Source organism: Microcebus murinus, chromosome 4, assembly GCF_040939455.1.
Source record: "Microcebus murinus isolate Inina chromosome 4, M.murinus_Inina_mat1.0, whole genome shotgun sequence".
Classification (NCBI taxonomy): domain Eukaryota; kingdom Metazoa; phylum Chordata; class Mammalia; order Primates; family Cheirogaleidae; genus Microcebus; species Microcebus murinus.
This window is the reverse complement of record NC_134107.1, coordinates 54,763,104-54,773,241: the sequence shown is the minus strand read 5'-3', so window position 1 is coordinate 54,773,241 and position 10,138 is coordinate 54,763,104. Positions and strand designations below refer to the sequence as shown.

The 10,138-nt window shown below is 49.5% G+C and overlaps 2 protein-coding genes across 3 annotated transcripts; one reads left to right on the top strand and one right to left on the bottom strand.

The window, feature by feature from the left end:
* Nucleotides 1-1,258: 1,258 nt before the first annotated feature.
* ARFIP2 (ARF interacting protein 2) lies at nucleotides 1,259-6,097 on the bottom strand. 2 transcript variants are annotated; one of them, XM_012786537.2, is made up of 8 exons: nucleotides 5,959-6,097; nucleotides 5,031-5,171; nucleotides 4,677-4,773; nucleotides 3,870-3,988; nucleotides 3,472-3,693; nucleotides 2,786-2,943; nucleotides 2,463-2,637; nucleotides 1,259-2,011 (listed from the first exon to the last, which is right to left on the bottom strand). In XM_012786537.2, exons 2-8 carry the CDS (start codon nucleotides 5,127-5,129, stop codon nucleotides 1,856-1,858), a joined length of 1,026 nt encoding a protein of 341 aa, XP_012641991.1. In that variant the 5' UTR covers nucleotides 5,130-5,171; nucleotides 5,959-6,097; the 3' UTR covers nucleotides 1,259-1,855. The 2 variants fall into 2 exon arrangements, with proteins under 2 accessions (XP_012641991.1, XP_012641992.1); XM_012786538.2 differs by having other exon boundaries at nucleotides 5,882-5,964.
* Nucleotides 6,098-6,179: 82 nt separating this feature from the next.
* Nucleotides 6,180-7,649, top strand: TIMM10B (translocase of inner mitochondrial membrane 10B). The gene is made up of 3 exons (XM_012786540.3): nucleotides 6,180-6,282; nucleotides 6,483-6,578; nucleotides 6,760-7,649. The coding sequence occupies exons 1-3, from the start codon at nucleotides 6,253-6,255 to the stop codon at nucleotides 6,934-6,936; spliced, it is 303 nt and encodes a 100-aa protein (XP_012641994.2). The 5' UTR covers nucleotides 6,180-6,252; the 3' UTR covers nucleotides 6,937-7,649.
* The last annotated feature ends 2,489 nt before the right edge of the window (nucleotides 7,650-10,138 follow it).

Here is a 10,138-nt window from a genome sequence, read left to right as displayed (position 1 = left end):
CGAGGGACCGCGCCCCCACCCCCCAAAACACAAATCAAGCTCTGGAGTCAGGTGACTACAGCTGACCAAAGACCAGGAAGCCTGCCTGGGAGCTGTAGTAGCAGTGACAAAGAGCAAAGTCAGGCCCATGTGGACCCCAGTGCTATGAGAATCTGCTGACTGGGTTGTCCCATTCCTCTAGCCTTCCAGAGTTGGGAGAATGTTGAAAAATTCTGGAGCTCTCCTTGGCCAAAGGGCATATAGGTGATACCACCTGGGCCCTGACTATGCAAAAGTGCTACGGAGCTTTCTTTTGATTTCCTCACACAAGGTTCAGATTTGGGCTCAACACCTGGGTGCAGCCAGAGCCATGGGAACTGCCTCAACCTCTCATCCACTTGAGTTCCAGCACGCAGCACAGGGTGCTCCAGTGCTTGTGAAGGAGCCTAAGTATTCACGCTTGACACGCTTGAGTTTTTGGCTGGGGTTTACTAGACTACCCACGATGACAGAACTGGGAACTATATGACACTATCTTAAAGCCTCAGAAGGACTACTTTCCTCAATCCTAGACTTCTCCCATGCTCTCGAATTTCTGCTTAAAAAGCTTTTCAGCTCCCTTTCTCTGGACAGCAAAAGTCCTTAACCATTTGTCCTTCATTTTTCATTTCAAACTGAATTCCTCCCATTTTGGCCTCTGTCTAGGATGTTCTTCCCTTTACTCTTGGCAGGCTGTCACCTACTAACCTTTCGGGCCTCAGCTTTCAAACTGATCCCCATTTACACCCTAGCCTAGGCTAGATGCCCCACCTCTGTACTCCCATAGCGCCCTGTTCTTCTGTATCCTAGTACTTATCACTGTATTGTAGTTGCCTGGTTACTTGTCTCTATCCTGCATTAGGCCATAAGCACTGTGGGCAGGGACCGTGTTTTATTCACTGATGTTTCCCCAGGGTCGAAAGCAGTGCCTGGCAAATAAAAACACACAGTAAATATTTGCTGTGTGAATGAATGCATGATAAAAGTCAGTAAACCCAACCCCCTCTGGACCCTGTGCTCTTAAGATCCATATCTGTCTTGGTGCAGGCTGAAGGACAAAGCTTTGGCTCCAACTGGGGCTGAGGAAGATTGGGCCTTCAGACCATTTCTGAAACCTGTGACTTCAGCTGCCTTGCACTAGCTCTTGTGATTTGACAGGATTTTGATCTATGATTAAACTACGCATTTCTCTACCCACCCCACCCTTCTAGAGTCCCCCACAAATTGACCTCACTGGGCCTGCTTTTATGAAAGGTTTATTCCTAGTGTTAGATCCCAATTTTCCTGGGCTCTAAGCACAGTTAAACTGGGTGGGTGGGTGAGAGGAGGCCCATTTAGATGCCAAGCCAGAAATGGAGCTCCCCATTATCCCCACCCCTTTGGTCCCAGTCCCCTTCTCTGCAATGGGCACGCATAGAGGAGAGACAAAGGGTATTGGAGGCAACATCATTGGCCCAGGGGAGCCCAAGAAGAGCTGCCATCGGCTGACAGTGCCTTTTGAGGCTCTGTCATTGGTCAGGGGCACACCCCAGCCTGAGGAGTGATGCCATTGGCCAGGGAGTGGTTTTGTCATAGCCTTTGGCTGTGGAGTGGAAGGAAAAGATCTGGGAATGAAGCCCAGTGGCCAGGAAGATAAAGGACAGGGCAGCAGCTTCTGGGCGTGCAGGCCCTCTTCCCACCACAGCAATGTGGGCAAAACTGGTGTCAGGTCCCAGTCAGAAAAAGGGAGCCCAAGCCAGAGGGCATGTGGCAAGGGATGTCCCAAGTCCAATCTCCCCCACCCTGGGGCTGCCCCTCTCAATGTCCTTCTTGATAGCCAAGTTGGGCTGGGAGCAGCTCACTGCTCCTCTAGCCAGGAGGGTTTCTCAGCTCCTGGAGGCCGCAGCTTGATGTTGAACTGCTGCAGAGTCTGCTCCAGCTGTTTCTGGTTCCCAGCAAAGTAGGCGGACACGGCATTGTGGAAGAGCAGCAGCTGCTTGTGCATCACCTTGATCTGGGGGTCCAGCAGGGTCAGCTAAGGCTGGACTCAGGCACCCTTCTTGAGGGTCTATGAGCCTGAGCCCAGGCACATACCAGGGGTATGTGGACTCTGCTCAGATGGTGCTTTTAGGGTGGGGGCTGAACTCTACCCAGGGAATCAGAGATAGGTCAATCTGATGGAAGAAACCTGACTTGATTTGCTGGGCCTAGGGTTCTGGTACCCTAGCTCAGGGAGTGATTTATCCCAGTTATGATCCTGGGACCCCCAGCCAAATCACCCAACAGGAAAGGGCCAGGGATTGGAGGGAAGGTGACGTGGAAAGGCTCGGGTTGAGGGGGCTGGAGAGAATATCCCACTCCCCAGACAGGTTGCATTTCCCTAGCCAATGATGAGGAGGACCTGAGGGGAAGATTAGTGTCACAGGTGGGAAGGTGGACTAAGGTCAAGGGGGTGGGGTTGGCACCTTATTTTCTTCCAGGAACTTGAGCTTGATGGCCACATCTCCCCGCAGCTTCTCATACTTGTCCCGATGGGCCTGGAAAGTGGCCTGGGCGCTCTCGAGTCGACCACGTGTCCCTGCATCCCGGGGGCCTAGGCTCAGCTCCTCTAAGTCTGTTCGGTAGGCATCATATTCCAGCCTGGGGAAGGGGTGATACAGGCTGGTCTCCACCCATTTGTCCTCAACACATACTTTCCTTTCTTTCCTACATTCTTATGCCCCTAATGCCTAAACTTCCACCCATACCAGCCAACTCCTCAAACTCTAGGCCCTGCCAGTGCCCACACCTGGCAGCCTCATACTGTTTCACAGTCATGAGTGTGTCTTCCATTGTCTTGGTGACCAACGTGTTGATGCTAGAGACAAAGAAGTTCACAGCCCCTAGCAGCGTCTCCCCATTCTTGCACAGCAGTTTTTGTGTCTCTGCATTGTAGCCAAACTCCTCCTGAGGGCAGAAGGGAGGAACAGGACTTGAGTAACAGTCCCCACCTGACTGGAGCTGTAGAGCCCCTCACTACCCTCCTTCCCAAAAAGGAAAGAGCCATCAAAACTGGAACCATCAAGAACTGCCTCCAGTAAGGCTCTTAGCCAGAAAGTTAGTGTGCCACGCTGGGGATGCCTAGGGTAGGAATGTGAGGGGTGGGGGTTCTCAGATAAGCTCACAAGACTGGGACAGGGAGAGCTAGTGCAGCAGGCAGGGGGTTAGGCTGAGCACTGAAGGCGTTCTCCCCAATGCAGACAGGGATTGCTTGTGAGGCACCTAGTGTGCACCTCCCCCAACCCCTCCAACTTCTGGATCTCTGTACAAACCCTTAGGCTGCCTCCACAGGTGAGTGCTGCTGGGGACAGGGCTGGGCCCACCCTGGAGGGGTTCTCCCTGTGGGCTGCAGGAGGGAGGGAGGGAGGCTGAGGAGTGACTGCCTGGGAGGGGCCGGGCCCAGTACTCCCACCCTCTTTGGTCTGGCTGAGGCACCTGAAGCTCTGGGGACTTCTGGCTGAGGTCAGCAAAGGCGTCACCTAGTGCATGCTGAGTCTGCAGCAGGCTGTAGAGGTGGGCTGTCAGTGCCCGGCCCAGCTGCAGGACACTCTCATACTTGCGCTTCGTCTCACGTAGCAACTCAATCTGTAGCTCTAGCTCCAGATCCACAGTCCGGGAGCCTCGGCCAAACCGTTCTGATAACAGCTGCTTTGTGCACTGATCAGGAAGTGGGGGAACAGGTCAGAGCCCCTAGCCCCTCGCCAACAACAGGTACCTACCCCAGCACCCCCAGGCTCCTAGTCTCAGCCATAGATAGGATATTAGGATCTGGGGAAAAGGAGAAAAGGTACTCAGAAGGAGTTTTGGGGAAGGGAGAGGTGCTTAAATCCTACCTTATATGTGTTGATGCCCCATTTCTTGACAATGTCAAATTTCTCTCCAGCGATGCCCCGAGCCACCTCATCTCCAGGGCCAGCAGGAGTGGTGCTATGAGATGGATGGCGGCCAGACCCTAAAGGACCAAGTTCTCTGACACCAGCCTCTCAGATACACCAGACACCTGTGTGAGCCCACCCATACTTCCTTGCTGGCACATGAAAATGACTTCCCTGAAGGAGAAGCTGGAGATAATTGGATTCTCCTGCTCACTAAGAACTGGGACCTTGTACCCTGAGAACCAAATTCCAATATACACCTGGCCTCCTTGTGGGAGTGTGGGGGAGGAGAGTGGGGATTTGCTGGTATAAAGGAGCAAACAGAAGAAAATACACTGAGTTTGGGGGTGGGGGAGTCAAGGATGGTGGGTCCTGATAACAGGAAACCTAGTTGACATTCCCATGTGGAATCTTAGTCAGGGATTCAGGGCTGTTTGTTATCTAAACTTTAAAGTAAAATTCTGAGAAGTCTTGCAAATTTCCAACATAGCCTCAAGCTCTAGAGCAGGGTAACTCCTGTGGAGGTCTCAGGTGGTGGTGGCAGGGAAAGAACAGATGAGCCATCTCAGGGGCTAAATGTCAAGAGGAAAGCAGGTAGACCACCCTAGGAGCTGGTCTTGGTCTAAGGAGAATCACAGGGTTCACACGAGCAAAGTTCCCAAGATCTGCAGATATAATTCAAGCTTTCCTAGACATATCCTATGCTCCCCAAAACCATTCCTATCCCCCTGTCCACTCAAGCTTCCTCTTTCTGATCCTTCATACCTGTGGGGATGAGTCCATCACCAGAGCCCCCATAGCCACCAGACACAATACTGGTTTCATTGAGGTTGGGTCCTGACACCATCACCTGCTGGAGGTCCTATAGGCCAGAGAAGAGATGGGGCTTCAGGAACACAGGACCAGCTGAAGAATTTTGGGGGTGGGAACAAGTTTGTATTGAAGGATCATAAAGAGAGTACACAAGGGGAGACTGCACAGAATTAGAATGAAGATTTGTAAAAAGAATGAAGGAAGTTAGATAAGTTAGGGAAAGACTACTGGAATGGGGGTGAAAGTCCAGGGTTTACAAATTGGCATTCCTAAATTGAAACAATTACAAGAATCCAACAGAAGCACCTGCTCCAGCCCATCGTCTTCAGGAAGCTGCCCAGCTTCACCATTCCCATGGATGGGGATCTCCATTGTGGCTGCCTTCCCTAGGATCCCGTCCGTCATGACTAGGGAAGGTACTGGAGTCAAAGTCTCCACCTCAGCACCCTGCAAAGCCCAACACAAATAGTTCTGGAAACCACCCAGCATTCTAGAAGACAGAGACCTCCTCTACCATTTCTGAGGTTTTGGAGGTTGTCCCAGGGCTTGAGTGTCCTGGGGTTCAGCTAACCACACCTTTCCTCAGGTATAGGTATTTCTCTCCTCCATAGTGCACAATTGTACACGTGTGCACCAAAGCCTGGATGTCTTCTCACAACCCCCCCCAACCTCACCAAGACTCCTGTGATCATTCATGCACTTATTCAACAGACATTTAATGAGTACCTAATATGTGTCAGGCACTATTTGAGGCAATGAAACTACACTAGTGAACAAGAGAGAAAGTCTGTGCTCATTTATAACTTATCCCCAAGCAGGTGTGTTTACTCTCACCAGGAGACGAACCCATTTGGAGGGCTCAGGTATTCATATGCCATTCAGGTATGTTCTCCATTGCTTGGCCTTTTACCCTCCTTTAGTGTTTCTTCCCCCTTTCTTCAGGTGTTCTCCCCCTCCTCCATCTCATGCATCTCCTCTTCCTCAGGCCCTCCCTATCAGGCCTTAGTTTAATCAGTTGGGGTATGTTCCCAGTCTCTGGTAAAAGGCTCTCTTTCCCAGGATATAGGTGATCCCTTCCAAAGTCAGTTATGTCTTCCAGGTGTGTGAGTCCCCGCCCCCCCCATACACCTGGACATCAGGTGTGTCTCCATCCTTACCCAGGGCTCAGGGGCATCTTGCCCTCGGGACAGGTTCGTGCGTTCAACTTCCCCTCACCCAAGTATGTCCCTCTCACCTCGGGCCGGGCCGCTCTTCCCCTCAGGGCGCCAGGCCCGGGCCGCGCGGGGACCTCGGGCTCCAGTTCCCGTCGCGATCCTAGCAGCAGGTCAGGGACACGGCGGAAGTGACGTCCTCTCCGGGCAGAAGAAGCCGGCCACGTCGCAGATTATAAGGGCGGAGGTGACGTCGGCAGCTGGAGGCAGGGTGATCCTTCAGCCAACCCCTCAGTCCTTGGGGAGGGTGAGAGACTAGTTCCGGGGCGGCACCGAGCGTGTAGCGGAAGTGTCGCAGGGCGTGCGCCGGTGCGGGGATGGAGCAGCAGCAGCAGCAGCTGAGAAACGTGAGTGAGAACTAAGTTGCTTCAGGGCGGGCCGTGCAGCTCTCATCGCTGTCTACATCGCGGGAACCCCGCAGAGCTGGGGGTCCGAGGGCTGGAAACATCGGGCTGTGGTGCGCGGTCCTGGGAAACCCCGGGCGGCAGGGCCTTGAGTTGAAATGTGGGGCCATTATCGCTGAGTTCTTGGTCCCCTTTTCTCCCAGTTGCGGGACTTCCTGTTGGTCTACAATCGGATGACAGAACTCTGCTTCCAGCGCTGCGTGCCCAGCCTGCACCACCGAGCTCTGGACTCTGAGGAGGTGGGAACTGTGTAGGGAGGTTACCCTCGACCCTCAAGAGTTAATGGCAGACTGCTTCCCTTTCCCACCTCCCAGCCCTGGCCTTTCCAAGACTCTCACCCCTAGGCTGGGGATGGGAAAGGAAGGAAGTGGGCATGACAGGACGTCTTTTGCCTCTACTTCCACCCTGTCTTCCTTCCAGGAGGCGTGTCTGCACAGTTGTGCTGGAAAGCTGATCCATTCCAACCACCGCCTCATGGCCGCTTACGTGCAGCTCATGCCTGCGTTGGTACAGCGCCGCATTGCGGACTACGAGGCTGCCGCAGCTGTGCCAGGTGCTGCTGCTGAACAGCCCGGAGTCTCGCCTTCGGGCAGCTAGCCGTGTGTTCACAACTCCAGGAGAGACGGCACTAGAAGGACCCTCAGGTTGAAGGACCCAGTGGACCTTGGGCTTGGTGAATCCTGTATGTAGAGAATGAGGGTTTGCCTGAAAGTTGGGTACTGTTGCTCCTTTTCCAGGAGCAAATAAACCTGCTTTTTGCTCTGTTTGGTTTATATTCTGGACAGGGAAACGTTGCCTACTTTATTGGCACTATCCTTTGTTCGGTCATTTAATGCTGGCTTCATCAGCCCTGGCAGCTGAGAAATCGTCTTCTACATGTAGAAGGAAAACCTCAGAATTTCCAGGCATCTGGTTAAAGCAGGGTCTGTATGTATAATTTTAAGGTTGGTAAAATAGCAACAGGAAATTGATTCCTGCCCAGAAGACAGAAAATGGGCTGTCTTCTGTCTGACTTAAATGGCTCACCTGTGAGCTAACTATGCATTGATTCATAACCAGTTTTTTGTGGATTGTGTCTTATGTGAAATAATTCTGCTGGATCTAGGGAAAGAAGGAAATATCTAAGTACAAAATTTCAAAAAAATCACAGAGCTTTTGAGCACTGCCTCCTGGGAAGTTAATGGCCACAGAAGAGAGTTGAAACCTGTAAGAATTCTATGGTGTTCTGGAACTCTAGCCATTTCCCCAGGTTGTTCCTTTTTAGTATTTCTGTCTTCTGAGGCTAAGCAATAAAACCTTGAACAAAGAAAGTCTGTGTGCTTGTCATCAGGAGCTATCAAGAAGGGGGAAACTTGGGGACTATATTCTGCAGTATAGCCAAACTTTATTTTACTTTTATTTTAGCATATTACAGGGATACAAATGTTTAGGTTATGTATATTGCCCTTGCCCAACCTAAATCAGAGCTTCAAGCATGTCCATCCCCCAAATAGTGTGCACTGCACCTGTTAGGTGTGAGCATACCCATCCCCTCCTCCTGCCTCCCATCTGCCCGACACCCGATGTATGTTATTACTATGTGTGCACTTAAGTGTTGATCAGTTAATACCAATTTGATGGTGAGTACATGCGGTGCTTGCTTTTCCATTCTTGTGATACTTGACTTAGTAGAATGGGCACCAGCTCTATCCAGGATACTACAAGAGGTGCTATATCACCATTGTTTTTTGTGGCTGAGTCGAACTCCATGGTATACATAATACCACATTTTATTAATCCACTCATGTATTAATGGGCACTTAGGTTGTTTCCACATCTTTGCAACTGTGACTTGTGCTGCTATAAACATTCTAGTGCAGATGTCTTTTTTATAGAATATGACAGTACAGCCAAGCTTGAGGAAGAGGAAACCCAAGGGAGAAGTAGACAGTGGTGGTTATGATAAAAAGGATAAAATGAAGCCTTTGCTTACCTTAATGTTTCACTGCTTGTTTATAATCTAATTTTGGCTTTCCACCCTTCACCCCACATTGTTCCTGCTGTACCTGTTCTGTGATTTCTAATTCTAGCCTCACCATTCTTTTCTCATTATTGCTTCCTTCTCCTTTGTGGAATTTACCTCTATATTCAGCAGTCTGAATGGCATGTCATTCTATCACCCTATTTTCTTGCCATCGTTGGCCTCCTTTTTGTATCATTCCATTTATTTATTTTTCCTATACTTCTATTCAAACTGCTAGAGAAAAACAGTTGTGTAATGAATGCCTACTAAATTTTCAAGGTTTCCAACCTCAGCTAAGCCCACACTGCCAGCACACAACCCTCTATGGGTTCCTGGTCCATTCCCTCCTCTTATCACCAAAACAGTTATTTTATACTTTCACTGCTCTCCCTAATCCCATGCCCCACTCTTATCAGGTGACCCTGTTGCATTTTTTACAGAGAAATTGAAGGTCCTAAACATGGACCCCCAAAATAATAAAAAAAAAAATCCTTACAACCATCCACAAAGCAGGTGTTCTTTCCTATCTACAGATCAGAAAGTTGAAATTCTCAAGAGAAAGACTCTATTAAAATGCAGATCTGTCTGTAAAGTCCATGTTCTTTTTATTATACTAGGCTGCCTTTCAATATCTCTTGAGTACCCACTTTGTATTGGTTTGATATTCATAGATGTGCTTAGTAAATCTTTACAACAAAACTGTAGGTAAAGAGGTATTATCTCCACTTAACAGATGAAAAAGCAAGAATCCAGAATATATCAGAAACTCATACAGTTACCTATTCAGAAAAGTGGCTCCAGTGTTTTGTCCTCTTTACCTACTATCTCTTTTTTTTTTTTTTTTTTGAGACAGAGTCTCGCTTGTTGCCCAGGCTAGAGTGAGTGCCGTGGCGTCAGCCTAGCTCACAGCAACCTCAAACTCCTGGGCTCAAGCAATCCTGCTGCCTCAGCCTCCCGAGTAGCTGGGACTACAGGCATGCGCCACCATGCCCGGCTAATTTTATATATATATTAGTTGGCCAATTAATTTCTTTCTATTTATAGTAGAGACGGGGTCTCGCTCTTGCTCAGGCTGGTTTCGAACTCCTGACCTCGAGCAATGCGCCCGCCTCAGCCTCCCAGAGTGCTAGGATTACAGGCGTGAGCCACCGCGCCCGGCTACCTACTATCTCTTGAACAAATCTTGAACTGAAAAAGTTTGTTGGGAAAGCAAAGGTTGGTGACCAGCACTATTCCTACTGAGTCACTTTATATCTACCTAATAACATTCTCCCTTTGGGAAATATAAATGCAAGTAAAACAGTTTGTGAACTTCTCAACTCCCAGAAGACCAGAGATTGGAGACCTGGGATATTGTGCTCCTTGTGGGTGAATTTTTCCACGTCATCCTTTGTGTGTATCCTTGCAAGAAACTTCCATTGCGAATTATCTGTGCTTCCTCTCTTTCCATGTCACATAATTAGTAATTGCTGTAGAAGGGTTAAAATCATAGAACTGTCTGACTCTGAAGCCTGTGCTGTTTGAACTTTCAGAGCTTTAATCTGTAAGCTCATTTTTACCCAACTCACCTCTAGGCATTGGAAAACTAGTGTCCCTCAGTCTAACTCGTCAATTTTAGATTTCTTAAATTTTCAATCTCTTCTGTCCTGGTTCTTTCAGTTTATAAATGTGTTCAGTACTTAGGAGAAGTACTTATTCCTTCCACTCTACCCTCCATAGTTGTTGGTCTTCTTCAGCTCTAGCCACAAAGTGATAGCCATTGGCATAGTGAGAGCAATGTGCTATTCCAAGCATGAC

Excerpts from the sequence above, each read along its gene's own strand:
- TIMM10B (XM_012786540.3), top strand. The coding sequence starts at position 6,253 with ATGGAGCAGCAGCAGCAGCAGCTGAGAAAC. Across the intron at positions 6,283-6,482 it reads AGCAGCAGCAGCTGAGAAAC|TTGCGGGACTTCCTGTTGGT; the intron begins GTGAGTGAGAAC and ends CTTTTCTCCCAG. Across the intron at positions 6,579-6,759 it reads GAGCTCTGGACTCTGAGGAG|GAGGCGTGTCTGCACAGTTG; the intron begins GTGGGAACTGTG and ends TCTTCCTTCCAG.
- ARFIP2 (XM_012786537.2), bottom strand. The coding sequence starts at position 5,129 with ATGACGGACGGGATCCTAGGGAAGGCAGCCACAATGGAGATCCCCATC. Across the intron at positions 3,989-4,676 it reads TGATGGACTCATCCCCACAG|GGTCTGGCCGCCATCCATCT; the intron begins GTATGAAGGATC and ends TTGGTCCTTTAG. Across the intron at positions 3,694-3,869 it reads GGGGCATCAACACATATAAG|TGCACAAAGCAGCTGTTATC; the intron begins GTAGGATTTAAG and ends CTTCCTGATCAG.